The sequence below is a fragment of the Micropterus salmoides genome, unplaced genomic scaffold, assembly GCF_014851395.1.
Source record: "Micropterus salmoides isolate LMB-PRFRI ecotype aquatic unplaced genomic scaffold, ASM1485139v1 Ms_hic_scaffold_15, whole genome shotgun sequence".
NCBI classification, from domain to species: domain Eukaryota; kingdom Metazoa; phylum Chordata; class Actinopteri; order Centrarchiformes; family Centrarchidae; genus Micropterus; species Micropterus salmoides.
In genome coordinates this window covers 20487604-20505099 of record NW_024040596.1, presented here as the reverse complement: position 1 = coordinate 20505099, position 17496 = coordinate 20487604, and the positions used below count along the sequence as shown (strand labels likewise).

Sequence of the window (17496 nt, the reverse complement as noted above, 5' to 3'; positions counted from 1 at the left end):
TTTTACACACAACAGATTAGGTTCGTTTTATCCACCCAAAAATGCAGTATACTACCATATATCTAGTTAGGTGGCGACTAATAACCTTTTGCCATCCTTAAATTAACATTTTTACCTGTATTTTAACGTTAATTTAACGGTTAACCCATTCAAGCTAACACTACGTTAGATAACACCCTACCCAAGGTATTTGGGTGTTAGCTGTAACGTTAGTCGCCAAACTTTTTTGCTATTTATTTAGGGGAATAGTTTTTGAGCTAACGCAGGCTTGGCTTTTTGAGCTAACGTGGACCGTTACTGAAGATTTCTTACCAAGCGTCCTCTTGCGCACTTCCCTTAAGTGTTTCTGTGCTTGAAGGTCGCTAGAGCTGCTCAAAGCCTTTAGCTCTGCTAACTGCTGGCTCGTCTCAGGATGGTCTGGTGGTTAGCCGGACGTCAAACACCGCAGGTGTTCAAAGAGTAACTTTACTTACAGAGCTCAAAATAAAGGTCAGAAAGCATATTTACTACTTAACATACAGCAACTTTTGGTTGATTTAGTATTGTCATCATTGTTTGTAGAGGCTGTACAAGTATATTATTGACATAAGTTACATGTAAATAACTGGCCAGTGCTATGGTTCAGTACAGTGTGTTATGGCCAATACCATAATACATTACTTGTACAATGACATAGCCTACCATGGTGAAAGAAAATGGCATCTAACACTCACTGTACCATTCTACTTTTTGTAAGGAAGTGCTGGCTAAACAGGAATTATAGAAAAATGTTGTAAATTAGTGAAAGATCGGCTTGGTGTTGACAAAAAGTAATAGGATGGAAAAGTAATGGGGGATTTGTACAAATTTGTACTTTTGCCATTTACAACTGTGTGCAGGCAAAAAGTTGGCACTTGTGTTTTGCTTTAGACCCAGTGTTTACTTGAAGTCATTATAGGGGGTGCAGTAGCCTGCATTACCTTTGTAGACTCAGAATATTACTTTACTGTAATGCTTAAATAGTTTCCTATATAAACTAATAATTTGTACTACCCATAACAATCTAAATGATGAGGTTTATCTAAGGAGTTACACTTTGTGGAACTTTAACTTGTGAATTTTAACTTAGGTATCAGGGTTTTCGTTTGTCATTTTATTTTGTTGTGTCCTTTATTACCTGAAACAGGAACTGCAACAATGCATTGCAGCTTTTTTTTTTCCATCTTCTTGTTCTTAATGGAAAATACCTTTACAGCCACAAAAGCCTGCTATTGTATGATAAGCTACAAATGTAGAGAAGCGTCTGAAAAAATCCATTTAGAATTAATAATGCCAAAATCATTCCGGTAATGAAAAAGTGTAATTTATCTGAAGAGGCCCAGAGTCGTCTTTGAAATGCAAGATGTCACTGAGCTGGTATAAATGCAGGCTTTAATGGAGACATTGACAGTGCTGCTATATTGTTCTTGACTGTAGAAAATTATGTGAATAGCTTTGCTTGTCATTGTTGTGAAACTATTAATAGATCTGTAATTATGGTGGGCAAATTGTTGATTTTTTTTTTCCTCTGTGGTATTTGATATGCTCAGCACAATGAGGAGATGAATTAGGACTAATAAACAGGTCTCATGATTCTGTCTCTAATTGGAGGATCATTATATCTCTTCCACAGAGATGCCCACAGCTAAAGCCTTTAACAGCACTATTTCAAACAGGACACAAAGGCCTTAATGAATACTCTTGTGACTTCGCGCCATCTCTCACAAAAGGGAAGCACATATTCTGTTTTTATCTTACATATAGTTTCCTGTAATTGTTGGATTGAGGTGCAAGATCAACCCTGCTTCGCTTGGAAATCACAATAATTATGCCGAGGTAGTATTTAGGTTAAAAGATCATTTGAAGATGTATTAGCAATTTAAGATGGTAGCGGCATCATACTATATTAACTTTACAGTAAACCTGTTGTGTGTATAAATAGGGGGTTGCTGAATATTCCTTTAAAATATTTAAACATAAACGTATATTGCTATGGTGTAATTTCAAATGTTTTACAATGTCCTTACATGCATACTTATGCATTACCATTACAACACAAATAAGGAGACCAAATGTAATGCATGCTCAGGGAATGTGTTGAAATCTCTGGGTGCCATTTGCTCCCATCAGTGTAGCTGATAGAGTCATTAGAGTGCTGCTGCGGCTCGGCTCTGGGGTCTCTCTCCTGTAAATGGCCCTGTTGGATGGGTGAACAACCTTCACATGGCTCCGTGGCCTCAGAGCACTTCACTAAAGCTAATAGGTCATAGCTGCAGAGATGGGTGACAAAAGCATGAGTGTTAACAATGGATAATGTGAGAATGGATTGCATTTATCTAGTGTGTTCTCTGTCTCTCGATTCAAAGTGTTTGACATTGCATCAAGTGAATTTCAAATGTAAGTCACATTGTTTTTTTCTCTGACTGCAATGACAGCAAGATTTGGGAATTTTCACTTTACACGTATGACCTCCTTGCTAATGGAGGAGGCTTCTCTTTATCTATTAGTGACTAACGTGATCACCCTTGGACGGCTGGAAAACCAAAAGTGCTGAAATCGTCTAAATGATGAGCTGAAGGATCTGTGGGTTTTTGCATATCACACCTCCTCTATGGCTTTAAGAAAAAGGGTGAAAGAGGTCAGCTCAATATGCATATAATTTGGGGTTACATTCGAAGTTTGGGTTTTAAGCTTCTTGATGAAAGACAGCTATGAATAAATGTAATCTTTTCTCTCAAATATGGTCATTTGCTGAGGGCTAGGAAAAAAAGTCTTTGTGTAGGCATTCACTATTAATATTCCTTATTACTCTTCTTTGAGGTTCATTGTCCTTCTGAAACACCTATGAGGAATTGAGCAATGTCACTAATTTCAGAAATGTATTTACAGAAGTTAAGTTAAGACAGTATTGTTACTGTCATGTTAAATGCCTTGAGTTTGTCATGGATGAACGTACGAGAAAAGTTTAGGCCACAACGGTGAGGAACTTATTTGTTGAGCAAGGGAAAATACAACGAGACGAGGGCAGACTGTCAAAGGACTGAACGCCATTCATCTGCTAACCTGTTCAAGGTGTGCGTGGTTGATGTCCTCCTCCTTTGGTGGGGAACATATGTCCACAGCAGCTGTGCCACCGTGAATAGGCAGTGATTGTGTGTGAGCTAACTGCATTCCTGGGAGCCAGGCCAAGTCTGAGTGGAGTGAGTTGTCCCATTTTTGATACAAGCGTCTCCTACATTCCACCTGATTTACATGTCTCTTTTTCCACAGAACTAGTGGCCACTCGCTTTGGCCAAAATAGCAGCTGACTTTGAAGATCTCATTTTTTTTTCAGACCAAAGATGCTGAAGAGGTGATCCTGAGACATATTTTAGGTAAAGTAAGGCGTGTGACTTGAACAGGTGTGTTACTGTATCTTCCCGGTGACACAGTTTTCAGGAGCTACAGTACAGGTACTAGTGGTCTGACTCTTGTTCTAATGATGTATGATAGAAGGTTGATACACGCTAGATTGTCCAGTCAGGCAATGCTATTTCTGTTTGGCATACGTGAAAGCAGAAGATAGAAATGGCTCTAGCTAAAAACAAAAAAAGTATTAATATTTTCATACATTTTTCAGAATGTTTGTGCAGGTTATCACTAGACAAAGTAGGTGTCAAGGATATTACCTTGCTGTAGCTACAACACTTACTTGACTTCAAATAATTGCATGAAAATAATCAGAGCTTGGCAGCGTTGAGTACCCATGCTTGAATGCAATCGTTATTTTCAAATATGTCATTCATCCTCTCTAAAATAAACTCAAACACCTGTAATTGTTATCAGATACTTGCACAGGAAACCATGACATGTACAGGCAATCTCAATGTAAACATTAAAAGGCAGTTGCGAAATGGAAATCTCATTTCTTTGTGGGCTGATGTCTGATCACAAACAAACAATAGACATCTGCAATATTTCTCTGTCCTATCACAGATCTCCATCCCATGAGGAACAAGGTCAACAGAAGAGCTCTGAATGGGATGGTGATCCCAAAATAACAATCCCAAGCACCAACAACGCCCCCCCCTCTTAAACAACACAATCAAACAATCAAAGCCCTACTGCCTTTCCCTCATTGTTTAATTTCTGCTGGCTATCTTAGATATCTCTGTGGCTGTTCTTATCTTTGACCTTCAGCTTGTTGCTTTGTCGTCGCCCCCTCCCTCCACCCACCTACCTGCTCCCACCCCCACGCCAGTGTGCTGCGACCTTCAGAGGGGTGTCATTACTCCCTGACCCATTTGACGATCCCCTCATGTGGAATGTGCATATGCCGAATCGCTGCGGATCTGCACAGTATGGGGTGAGGTGAAGTACTTACAGAAATATGACTTGACACGCTTTATCAAATGGGGAAAGATGAAGACGAAACAGCTGCTGGTGCTGTCGTAAGCAATCTGGCCGTGATTGAATAAAAGTGTCAGGAAAAGGGCCGCTTGATGGTCTTTTGTTCTCCCCCATCCAGCTTGATGTTAGTTTGAGCTGTCAGGAGGGAATCACAGCTGGGTGATTTATCAATACTTGGAGTGACCTTGCAGCCACACTGCTGTGTCTGTGCGTGTGTGTGTATGTGTTTGTGCACAAGCTCGTATCTGTGTGGCTCTCGTGGATTAAAAAGACACAAAGTGGAATATTTTCAAAATAGTTGGCACACATAGACAAAGACTTGGCTTGACTTGGAACAAAACTCTCTCTTCTCTTAGACACAGTAAGTGGATTGTTCTGCCAACACGATAAGGGTATTTTTCTCAACATCAGAGCACTCAAAGTACCACCAGCAAATGTTTGGGAGATGTGTGTCTCTTTTAACTAACGCTGCTTTTGAACATGTTTTTTTCCTAAATCTCTTTACTATTTTTTCCTAACCTGTCCACTCTGTTTCTTCACCTCAGTACTTTCTTTGAGATGCACTTGGACAGCCTGTTTTCATAGCAGCCATTGACTGTCTCTGTTGTGATTAAGCAGATGTTTTATTGCAGACTGGAACAGTCATTACTGCCATAAACCCATCTGTGGAATTGCTTTTTATGCAAATTTACAAAGCATCTGCATAAATAAAGTTCTAATTAATACCTTTCTGCAAACCTCTGCGCTCTTTGATTCCTAAGTGTTCTTAATTTTGTACAAGCAGGTAGAAAGTACAAATCAATGCTCACAACATGACTGGGGTTTGTTCTCCATGTACACCAGTTGTGGTTTTTTTAATAACTCTTTTAGTAGATCTCTGAATAAATAAGAAATAAATGTTGTTTGGCAATATTTTACATGTTTATAGATTTTTTTAGAGCACTCTGCTAAGCTGTTATTTAAGGATATACAGTATATTTATAAATAATTAGATTTTGACAACCCAATGTGGTTAAATATTGACAAATCTTTGATTAAGAATGAGCTTAAAGCAATTTCAATCAAGGATAACATTTATGTAAAGTTGCAGTGAGTAGCATTTTTAGCTCCCGTTGTAGGTTACAAGGGAAATAAAACAAAATCTGCTGCTACCGGTTGATTGGGAACTACTGAAGAGTAAAGTTTCCCAGAGAACATTAAGGCTGCTTTATAGATCCCTTTGTTGTGAGGGTGCCAATGGAAGCTCATTAATTTCCCCAGGTTTTTAATGGGGAGTGTTGAACATGTGGCAAGAGTTGTTTTGGTGGGACCCTTATGAGTTGCACCTCGGCTGTTGAAGGGATGCCATGCTTTTTAATTGTAAAGGTGTCCCTTTGCTAACTAATCAAGTGCATTTGATTGTTTCGAAAATTTTACAAACATATTTATTTAAGCTGTGTGATTGATGATTTATTTTTAAAATTCTAATTGTGTCACTCTTAACATGCCATATTATCTTTGTCAGTTCTTTTCGCTGTAAACTGGCCCCCAGTTTGTTTGTTTGATTGTTTTTTCAGCTCACATTCCACTAGGCTTATGATCTCTGTAAAGTACATCACTGATGATGAACCCAACTTAGTGTAGCTTTGGTATGGGTGTTCTTGTATACCAGAGTGAAGTAAATAAAAAAGCTAAAAAGCCATTTAGAGTGAACTTGAACTTCCATTATATCTGAAATCAGAAGAAGAAAGAAATGTTGTGAATAAAGAGAGACTTTGTTTAATGATTAAAGGAGGTATCTGAGCTACGAGTGAGGAGGGGCTGCAGTCAGTGAGGTCAGGGGAAAATGAAGAAAGGCTTTAAAAAAGTGTGTTGGGATGAAACCAGGGCTTTCTGCATTTAACTTTTGTTTTGTATGGATTAAGGAATGGCGCTGTTTCTAAAGCAAATAGAAACCCTGTTTGCTTGTACTTCTGAATGTAACTTTCAAGTGAACATCAGATCGTCTTAGTTGATTCACTAGGTGGCAGTGTCACTTTTTAAACACATTAGCATTTGAGTAGCACTGTGTTGTACTACTGTATGTGACTGGATTACTATGCTTAGTTTATATGTGCAACAAAGACACCTTGACCAAACATTGGAAATCAGAATTAAAATTCAATTTATGAAATTTCACATTACGGCTACTGTATGTAGAAGTTGGTACCATTCGCTTTTTAACATGGTGACAGCTCTCTGGTAAAAAAGTGCAAACACTCCAGTAGAGAAGAGTCTGCTTTCATCAACATTGCAGTGCAGAGCCAGGATTTCTTGTACCGCACAAAATACAAACACAGGTTATATGCTGCTCTGTCTCTCTCTCTCTCATCAGCTAGTGAGATCTAGCAACTTTTAGCATAATGAATTTAGCAGGGATGCCTTCTCTACACAGTCCATCAGGCCTGCCATCTAGGAGATTAAATTATGTCTGTAAGCATTAAAGCTTTGATGCTGTATTTGGGCGGCATGCATGCATCCATTTGCAAAATTCTATATAACAAAATTAAAAACATGGACACCTATGGAAAATGGCTTGGCACTAGCACTTAAACCCAACCACTCCAAACAGTCTGCTGACTAATGCATTTCTAATCATTTCTGTGATCAATGTTAGCTGCTGTGCAATAAGATTAATCAGCCATATGCAAAGCTAGGATCACCTTGAACAACGCAAGAAGAAAGGAAAGAAGGAGATAAAAGAACGAAAGAAAGTGTCTTAGCTATTATGTATGATAAGCACATACACTATACAGAAATAAAGCGCACCTGCATTATTCACGTTTTTCATGCTGTGGGTTTTGTGTGTGTCTGAGCGGCATTACACCGTTGTGCTCCCCTCAGCTGTGCTTTGGCATCTGTGCGTGGCCATCTCACTGCTGAATAGCTGCCTGATTATTCCAAATCTAAGGGAATATTCAAACAAGGCCGATAATGCATTCTTCCATATGATTCTCCAGAGCTGGGACAGCTGTTCAGCAGCTTTCAATGCCATGTTCAGAAAGGGACAGATTTCTCTGCTCAATTAATGGGCCCCATTGAAAAGCAGGGAGAAGTTTGACAAATGAAGCAGAGATTCAGTTTGTCTTAGGAAGAATGCTACAAAATAACAATCTCATATAGCTGATAAATAGCTACACTCTAACTGAAATTATTTGGAAATGAATGTTTAACTTCAAAATAAATCGATGCACAGGATTTCAGTTCCCATGTAGGCAAACTAGGCTGATGTACTGAAATCTGCTTCAGTAAGCACACAAAGCCTCCACTGTATGAGGAGTGTCGTTTACATTACTAGACAATAACTGTCAGTAACTTCGTCACAAATGCAGTTGTCCAAATCAAACAGATTACAACCAGGTCAATTTCACAAACCTGTCTAACAAAATGATAAAACTTTAGTGACATGAATTTGTCTGCTGTATCGGACAGGAGGAATTATTGGAGATCAGTGTTTCTTTGTTCACTTCACTTTGGCCACACAGTGATTTGAGAATGCTACTGCTATGCCGGTGCCTTGTAAAGTTCTATCTGGCAGATGAATTCTTTCAGTCTGGCTTTCCCCCGTCTCTCGCTCGCTCTCTCTCTCTCTCTCTCTCTGTCTCTCTAGAACAACGAGGAGGTTGTCTGTCCAAGGGCACACCTGTAAGGTGCAGACCCTCGACAGGCTTACCTCAGTGGCCTCTCCTGCTGTACTCAAAAGGCAATTATTCCTCCCAGAAGATAGAGCACTGTCAACTTCAAACGGAGGACATTCTTTAGGCAGATTAGACTAAAATTATGTTTTATTATTTGGGCCCTGAAGAATGAATTGGACTCTATTTGGTCGTCTTTGTGGTGAAATCCAAGACAGTTTAAATGGCAGAGGTATGTTTGGAGTCAGGGTAATACTCTGGTGTCTTTATGAAAGGGCAACAGAGAGGATCAGATTAGAAGCTGAACAGCGAGAGTCTTTCAGTGCGGCTGTGCTATCATCTCTGTCTTCTTGTCCGTGCCTGTAGAGAGGTTAAATTAAATGGCTGTAATAAATGTTTTGGTCTTGCTGATGTGGTATGGCTAGCTATCAAACGAAAACACTGTGGAGAAACTGCATGGTGGAAGATCAGAGAGAGGAACAAATGGAGGGTGGGAGAACTATGTCAGCACATTACCAACATTAGAAACGGACTTGTTTTCACTTAAACCTCAATTATAATGGTGGCTCCAGAAACAATTATATTGATGAATGCTTTCTAAGTTACTGTAATTAAATTATTCCATTTAATTAACGAATTATATTGAATTTCTCCCCAGAGAACAGCATTAGCCTCATCTGCTGTTTTACAAACAGGAGTACTCTAATGTTGTGTGCTATATGGAAATGATTACTAATGAAACTGTGTCAGATCAGATAAATGCTGTACAGAGTCAACAAGCCAAGCTTGTAACACAGCCAAACTTGAGACGAAATAATAAAGCCAAAGAAGAAATTATTGATTGTATTTTTTCAAGGACAGGCTTTGTAAAGCTGACATCAAATAAATTATAATTCCTACTAGAGGTTTGAAACAGAATGTAGAAAGTCAAATAAAATATGTAGTAAGCAATGTCTTTAAAATAATTGTTCTTATATAAATACATATGTGAAGATTATAATTAAGAATAAAAACAATCAGTGTTTTAAAATGCATGTATGTGTCATCAAAAACACATTCAGACAGAAAATCTTAATAGCACTAAATTAAAGTGTCAATTGATTGCATAAAAAAACATCACATTGCTGTTTCCACTCACTGGCTATAGAAGGTAAATTATACACAATATAAAACTGGAATGCATTAACAGTTTTACTTTGATGGTTCAGCACTACAAAGCTACAGTATGTAAACACAAAGTGAGGTTCCACTGCAGCTGACCATTGCCCTCTGGTGGGAGTGCCAAGCACCTGCTTGAAGATAGACTAAATATAGAGCATAAGATTTGTTTGTATTTCTTGTGTTACACTAAATGTCATATCATTTAAGGTTAATCACAGACAAGCAATGAAAATATAGGTGCACACAACACTGTTATATTGGTCATTGTCATATAAATTTCACAAACAAAACACACGAAATAAATTGATCCGCTCATTGAGATTTATTTTACTCAGTCAAAAAAATTTTTAAAACACACACTGCTACTTACAGTAGCGATGTGCTGCATGTGTTTATTGTCCTATCCCTTCTGGGCTTGGCCATATTAGTCCATGTGAGAGGAGAGAGGGGTTGTGATGCTGTAAGCACATACCGTGCATTCTGTCTCCTCCGCTGTGCAGTTGTTGGGCATATTGTGAGTTTTTAATACGGGGGATATGGAGGAGGGCTCGGCTCACATTCGCTGTACAGGAAGAGCCACGGCCAAGAATGACAGTTGCTCCTCTTGGAGCTGAGACATCCATGGATTTAAATTGCACTTTGAAAGGTCAGCACATGACAAGCAATCAGTCAGCTCCTAATTGGATGATCAGCAGTGGTTTGAATATGTTTCAGTTTTTTTTTTTTCTGCATCATGGAAAATATGAAAACACTGAGCATTTTCTTGGTGAGCACTCATTCTGATAAAATTAGTACTTTGAAGAATTGTAATTAAAATACTTCAGTAGAAACAAAACAATATCTTATAATAGCAATGATGATAATAACTTTATAACTTTATTTACAAATTTACAACATCAAAACAAGGATAACAAAGTAACAGAAGGTAAGAAGTAAGTGAAATAAAATTTATAGTAAGTGAATGATGATTAAAATACATATAACAATTTACAGTGAGTTAGGGGAAGGCCATCCGATAAGAAGGGATTTATGAGAGGAAAAAGACTTTGCCTGTGATCTTCGGTCATGGAGTTTCACAGCTGAGGGGCCTGGACAGCAAAGACCTTTAACCCCAAATAAAGAGAAGTGGATAAATATTATTTTTCAGTATGAAGGGTAAAAAAAACATATAACACATACTATAATGTATCAACAGTTTTTATCAATATGTTTAAGTTTCACATATGACCCTATCAAACCCCAGAGATACTCCCATTTAAAACATGTTCAGTCAAGCCTACAGTGGGTGCGGTTTTAGCATTTCAATATGAGGACAAAAACTGCCTGAAGAAAAATATGAATGGGTGTGGCAGTAAATGTCACATTACAAAACACTTTTTCTTAGAATGAAATGCTGCCTAGCCTTGTCCACATCCATGCCAACATTGTGGCATACCTGTTTCCAGTTCCAGCATGTTGCACTGGCAGTATCATTAGCATAGGGTATTACTTCATACACCTGTGTGGGAAAAAAACACAACCCTGTCAAGTGAGTTCTGTTTTGTTAAGCTGAGGTATACAGCTGCTGTCACAGTGATCTTTCATTTCTGAGCCAGCTATCTAGAGTAAATCCAAGGATGTAAAGAACTAAAAAAAAAGGCAGATAAAACTGTCACATGTCAAAGTTCCTCCAAGATCACAACAAAAGGGATGGAAAGAATAAAAATAACCTGAATGCAACATTTATTATAGGGCAAAGTTAGGACAACTGCAGGCAGGTTCAGCGCAGATCATCATTGCTGAATGTAAGTAGCACACACAATGTATTTGAGTGAAATGCTGAGCTATTTTGATGGAAACATCCACTGCCAGTATATGTGTGCAGGCTTCACTGCTGGCTCAGGAATGTTGGCATCAAGTATGCAGTCCTGACAGACAGCTGCAATGCAGTGGCGTTTTTAACATGCCAGACCAGGACCCAAGTGTGCCAGAGGCTCTAAAGAAAATATGAAACTTTATAGGAAAATTGTACTAACTTGATTCACTGTGTTAGGCATCTGATAAATCATCCGTTTAAATTTGTCCATAGTGGTCTAAGAGGTCAAAAATGACTGAATCGATCTTTGTAATGAAAATTGTAAAAGTTCACTTTAAAAAGTTATATGGAAGTTAAAGAAGGCACGCATGCAACATGAGCCTGCGTAATACTGTAGGCTACTGAGGGAACCAATGACTCACTGCTCAATGTATTCTGAAGTCTGTGATTTAATTGCTGCTTTATTTACACAAACACTTGACAGTTCATCTTTCTCAATAGTCTCTTTATCCCCACGTGTTTAGTGTTTTTTTCCACCCTCAGCTATTTCACCTCATCATACAACCACAGTATTCATTACACTAGGTGTATCCCTATCGCCTGGTTGTCCTGTTTATTTTGTACTTGTTCAGCCCCGCCCTGCAGACGCGCTGGTATCACGCAGTTGCGTAATTTGACAAGCCAGCGCAAAACAGGGAGAATCAACGTTTGACAGCTGGCTCTTTGCTTGTACAGATTGTTTCGAAACAAAAAGAATACCTATGTTTAATTTATTTGTTAGGGATTTCGGATAGTAAGACAGTACATCTGCTTTTATGGCCGCTGCCGTGAGGAATAATGTTTGGGTTGCTCCGGGGCAGGACGCGCAGTTTCTCTACAAAACCACCGCACCACTCACAGCCGACGGTCTGAGAGGTGAAGATCATGGACAAGTGCTCTGTAACACGAGGGATGCCATCTCGGGAACTTGCTCTTTTCATGATTACAATTTGGTAGGGGAATGCATTTTTCTTTTGCATCTGCCTCAGGGCATCACGTTGTTTACTGGTGCCTGCTGTATGTTGCGGATCAGGGCAAAACAGGCTGTTTTCATTCATAGATGTACGCCTAATATTAGAGGCAGGCCTATATGTTTGCTTGTTATAATATTCACGGCTACTGTCCCAACACGTGACAGAAATTTGCTTTGGATGTCTGTGTTGATGCTGACATTCACTGACTAGGTTGAATCACAATCAGGGCATGGCTGGGATATGAAACGTTGCACCCGCTCCAGAACTTGCGAGGAAGAGATGCATTGCGCTGCATGCAGAGCAACTGGATGTTCTAATTTCAGACATGTATTTCCAAACAGCTTAAGCTGGACCGTTTCAGAAGGGTGTCTGCTGCTTGTAAAGGGAGGGGTGGGGGGGGGCGTCTTTAATGTGGCAGTGTGTACCACAAGTGCAGGCCCCAAATGCATACCCAAATGTATTTACACCAGTTAGTTTTGTTATTTTGTCTGTGTCCATGATGCTTCAGCAACAGTGTAGAATTATGGGTATTTCTGGTCATGGATTTGATTTGGTAGCAGGTCTTTGGGGGGACATTGCAATCATTATAGAAAAAGATAAACTGTAGTAAACTTCTGAGGCATCAGTAACCCATGTGGGAGCATGAATCAACCATTGCATTTGGATTAACAGAAACAACTTGGCTGATCTGATAATTCCCTTCTCTTTTGTCTTTCAGGGTAAATCAGAGATGGACAGCTACCTGTCTCCACACCCACAGGACATAGTAAATTCCAAAATGCTGTGCAGAGACAGCGCTCTCATGGTAGAGCCTCCATTCACTGACGACTTCAACTGCCCTTACAGCGTCAACATGAGCCTGCTCCTTCCTGACGTCACATACCTGCACCCTGGTCTCTGCAGGACAATGAGACAGATCAAAACGGAACCATCACACTCTCTGATGCATGCCAGCTGTCAGGGCAACGGAGTGCCGCCAACACTCCCAGAATACCCAGGTGTTTTTAGTGGGGGCGACACCACTAGCGGTAACTTTTTGATCAAACAGGAAGCGACAGATTTCCAGGACGTTCCCCTGTTTCAGCTTTTGAACTCTGACTTGGAGCAGCTCGTTCATGGGCCACAGCTGAACTCCATCCCCATGGCCCCATTAAGTCTTCCTATTGGGAACATCCACGTAGGCCCTGCGCAGAATTCTGCCAAACCCACAAGCAGTGCTCAGAATGAATGTTTCCCATTTAATCAACACTTGGGACATCAGCAGAGACCAACCTATTTGCCACCTTCTCCACCGAACTCTGAGCCCTCAAGTCCAGACAGGGGAAAGGAGCTCCTTCACAATCAGTCCCCGCCTCCCTCCTACCAAGCCAGCATCGCTTCTAAATTAACTTTTCAGAGCCATAATCCCATTGATCCAGGACAGACCTCCAGTGTAGCTCCAATCCAAAGCCCAAACCAGAATTCCAGTGTTGGATTAGTCCAAATCACAAGTGCTAGACCAATGCAGTGTCCAACCCTGACACCAGTTCAGACAACTGCAGGCCCACTGTCCCCAGTGTTGGCCCAGTCTGCTCCCTTTAAGTACAACAGAAGGAGTAATCCGGATCTGGAGAGACGGCGAATTCACCACTGTGATGTCCCGGGTGAGCTTTCTGTCCAGTCCGCACAACAACAATAAACTTGAGTTTTGTGAAATGTTTCTATTTTTATGCCAGTATCCCAGTGTGAGGACGGTATTTTGATCCTGATGAGCTTTATTTTTCTTTAGGTTGCGAGAAAGTATACACCAAGTCTTCCCATTTAAAAGCCCATCTACGGACCCACACAGGTAAAAATATTTTGAGTTGCACTTTTCATTTTGGGGTGAAAGTAGTGATGTTGCCACGCAGAAAAAATGTACTTGGCATGCAGATGCATTCTGTCTGCTGACAGACCTGGCCCACATCTCACTGCTGTCAAATCACATAAACCCTGCAGCTCGCATAAAGGGGGGTAGGGAAAAAGACAGGACATGCTGTGATTTATGGCTCACAGTTGAGGCACGTGTTTGAAAAAATATCAGCATTTTCATCATCAAATCTAATTAATTATTAATTTAGAAAAAAATTCCATACTTTTAAGTAATATTATTTATCGAGGGAAAAGTATCCAGATATGTGTTGCCTATCTGGCATAGCTTCATTTTGCTTTTTTTTTTGTCTGCTGAAGGAGAGAAGCCATACCAGTGCTCCTGGGAGGGATGTGAGTGGCGCTTTGCCCGTTCTGATGAGCTGACTCGCCATTTCAGGAAACACACCGGGGCGAAGCCTTTCCAGTGTGGTGTGTGTAACCGCTGTTTCTCCCGCTCTGATCACCTGGCCCTACACATGAAGAGACACCAGAGCTAGAAATCCTCTAATGCAAATCAAGTCAATGTTTTTTTTTATTTTTCAGTAAACATGGACAAAGAACTGGCACTTACATATCAGCAAACAAACAAATTAATAACTGGATTTTTCCACTCACTCCCCAGTGGAGACAGTGCTGGCCCATTGTAAAAAGATTAAATATTACTGTTGCCTTATTTTATTTCCACATGTATGTCGCAATATCGGGGGGACATTTGTAAAGGTGTCAATCAAAAATCATTAACCTATAATAATCAAATAATATGGCATTTTTTAAGCCTTTATTTTCATTAGATTTTGTTGTATTGCAAACTATTTGAACAATTTCAAATTTCAAAGTTTTTTCTTGTACAGATCATATCAAGAAGTGTCATGGTATGGGCATTTATTTAAGTAACTTAAATAGTACAGTAAGTGGAGACATAGTATTGCTATTAACTGGAAGGTCAAAGAATATGTTGTCATAGCCAGCAGGTCAAAGCACTGATGTGTGTGCGTGATATAGAAAGTAACAGCAGTTAGTTGTTAAGTTGTATGTAAACAAGTTGCGGATTTACTAAAAGACACGGTAGGAGAAATAAATATTGGGATGAGCACTGTTTGCAAGCCCTATGGTGAGTGCAGTCCTTACAGCATGACTTTAACACTGCCAGATTTATGGGTTACTTTGCTACTGAGGTAAACGTTACTCAAAACAAAGTCCATATTTTCTCATATCACTGAAATAATAGGAAAATACTGTGTTTAAGATATAATATCATATATTAATTAGGACAGCAATATGAATGTTCTATATCTATGCCCTTATGTTGTAACATAGATATGGTCATTACAGAAAGTGCTAAATGTTTTTCAAGCAGGTGCAGATATAAATCCAAATGGTGCATTTTGATTTGACTTCTATGAACACTGCATGGTTTTATTTAATTATTGATAACTTATTTTGATGGGCTTGTTTTGTCCCATGTTAACTTCAGCCACACAGCAATATCCCCTTTGACAAGGATGTTAAAAGAGAAGTGCTCATACAAAATGTACAGCTGTGAGTACATGACAGTTCAGCAGCGGGTAAGAGTTTTTTTCTTTCTCCTGAAAGTTGTTATGATGGAAAACATTGAGACGCCTCAATCTTGACTTTGTTTTGGTTAGGTATCTTATAACAGGATTACAGCATCATATTACTGATGATTTGTCTTTATGCGTGGTTTCAAAGTCTGTGAGATTTTTTTGGGACTTAGACTGAGCACCTGCCAGTCTGGACATCGGTGTAAGCTTTTGGTTTCTATTCACGTATTCAAACACCTTTTGAAAGTGCCTTTAACAGCTTTTTTTTGGATCAATGAAAAACAAACTTTTATCAGGTACTCTACTCTGTTAAAATGATTCGGTGTGTTGCTACCCCTCCTTATTTCCTCAATATAACTTTCTCTATTTATGACCAAGTTTCTTTATAATTTGATTCAGGTTGAACAAAAAAGATTTTCGAAGTCTATAATTTGTTCAGATGTATATATTTTGTATCTGCTGTTTAAGGATACAATCTCTTGATTGTTTTTGGATGTGTAAAGATTTTAAACTTTTTTTTTTAAATTGCAGACTGTTTATTCTTATTTTTTGGCAAAGTCTAAGAAGGATCAAATTATGGAATATTGTTACAGTCTACACTGTCATCACTTTCTCCGGCCAAGCAGCTCAATGGAGTGTGTGCCAGTGAATTATTGCAATACTATTTTGACATGAAGATGTAACCTAAATTGATGAAATGTGCTATGAAGCCATGTGACCCTCACAGTGCAAATAAAAGTTTTGTGTTAAACATTTCTTTTTGATGGTCTGATTTTTTAAAAATCTTTCTCTACACTATCCATGTATTTCCATATAAAATTTTGCTTTGAAATACATTTAGCTTTCAGATTGCAGGCAACCACAGTCATGTTGATCTTCTACTTTGTCTGTTTAAAAAGTTTGTTCAGCACAGTAGAAGTCTCACACCTTTAACTTTTGCATGAAAACTGCATGGATGTTTTAAAAGTATTAATTATTACAAGTTGAAAATGTTAGAAAATAGATTTATTTAATTGTCTGTTCTGATTCTAAATGCTAGTTAATAAGGAGCACTGATAGACAACCCCTTGAAAAGAAGAAATGAGAGAACAGAACAGATGTTTAACTGGAATATTTGCAAAATTTAACTTATGTAGTTTTTGCAATAATAAATTCACAACTAGTCCACAAATGTCATTCTTCCTTCACATCTCCTCATCTTTGCTGTTGTGCATGTTGTTTTTGGTTCTTTACGTGATTTGGTTTCAGTATTTAATACTTTTTCATGAGCACAGCCTTAATGCACTTGTACTTATTGGCATTTCTATGTAATCAAAACAAAACAAGATTTCTACTTCTTGGTGCCAAGAGAAGCTGTACAAACCAGAGAAGTTGTCTAAACTTGCCCTGAGTGCAGCAGACGTTCCCTGTTGGGACTGTTATGTCAGTCTTATTTGCTTTTAATTTCTTTTGACTGCACCGTGCTTTACTTGTACAGTATAGCCTACACAGTATAGGCTCTTGTGAGTGATAAATCACGTGATATACTGCACACCGAAATGCTTAGTGGAGTGGGAATTGAAACCTTGTTATTGTAATCATCTGAATCCTTTGCTGGCTGACAGAAACATTCATCCAGATCCAGTTATAATAGAGTGCCGTGCAGGATGTGCTAGGCATTTTCTTTTAAGTGCAACCTGTTCTCAGAAACAGTATTCACTACATGCTGGGTTAAAACATGTCGTCAGGTCTTAAAATACCACTCTCTGTTGGTACTAGATAATAAAAAAGCAGTGTGATATTACACATAGGTATACAATGTTTTACAGAATACATTTGAGTAAGGATTTTTAAACACCAAAGATTTTTATATTTATATACTGTAAATGCGCAGGTAAGGCAGTGGTTGTCCAAGATTTTCTCCTCTACTTGTAGTAATCAGCTGTACTCTGGGTACAAGCTACTGTACTGTATATCACCTATAATTTAAAATGCTTTCCCTAATACCAAGATTAGGTTTCTGAATGCCACAGAAT

General features: G+C 38.9%; 1 protein-coding gene and 1 long non-coding RNA gene across 3 annotated transcripts; both read left to right on the top strand.

Moving 5' to 3' along the window:
- The first annotated feature begins 3093 nt into the window (after window positions 1-3093).
- On the top strand, window positions 3094-5144 carry LOC119903716. The gene is made up of 3 exons (XR_005444553.1): window positions 3094-3218; window positions 3353-3392; window positions 3994-5144. It is a non-coding gene; the product is annotated as an uncharacterized LOC119903716 (long non-coding RNA).
- A 5657-nt stretch (window positions 5145-10801) lies between these two features.
- On the top strand, window positions 10802-16232 carry klf5b (Kruppel-like factor 5b). 2 transcript variants are annotated; one of them, XM_038720967.1, is made up of 4 exons: window positions 10802-11005; window positions 12748-13672; window positions 13798-13857; window positions 14238-16232. In XM_038720967.1, the coding sequence occupies exons 2-4, from the start codon at window positions 12760-12762 to the stop codon at window positions 14414-14416; spliced, it is 1152 nt and encodes a 383-aa protein (XP_038576895.1). In that variant the 5' UTR covers window positions 10802-11005; window positions 12748-12759; the 3' UTR covers window positions 14417-16232. The 2 variants fall into 2 exon arrangements, with proteins under 2 accessions (XP_038576895.1, XP_038576894.1); XM_038720966.1 differs by lacking the exon at window positions 10802-11005 and adding an exon at window positions 11615-12008.
- Window positions 16233-17496: the final 1264 nt, after the last annotated feature.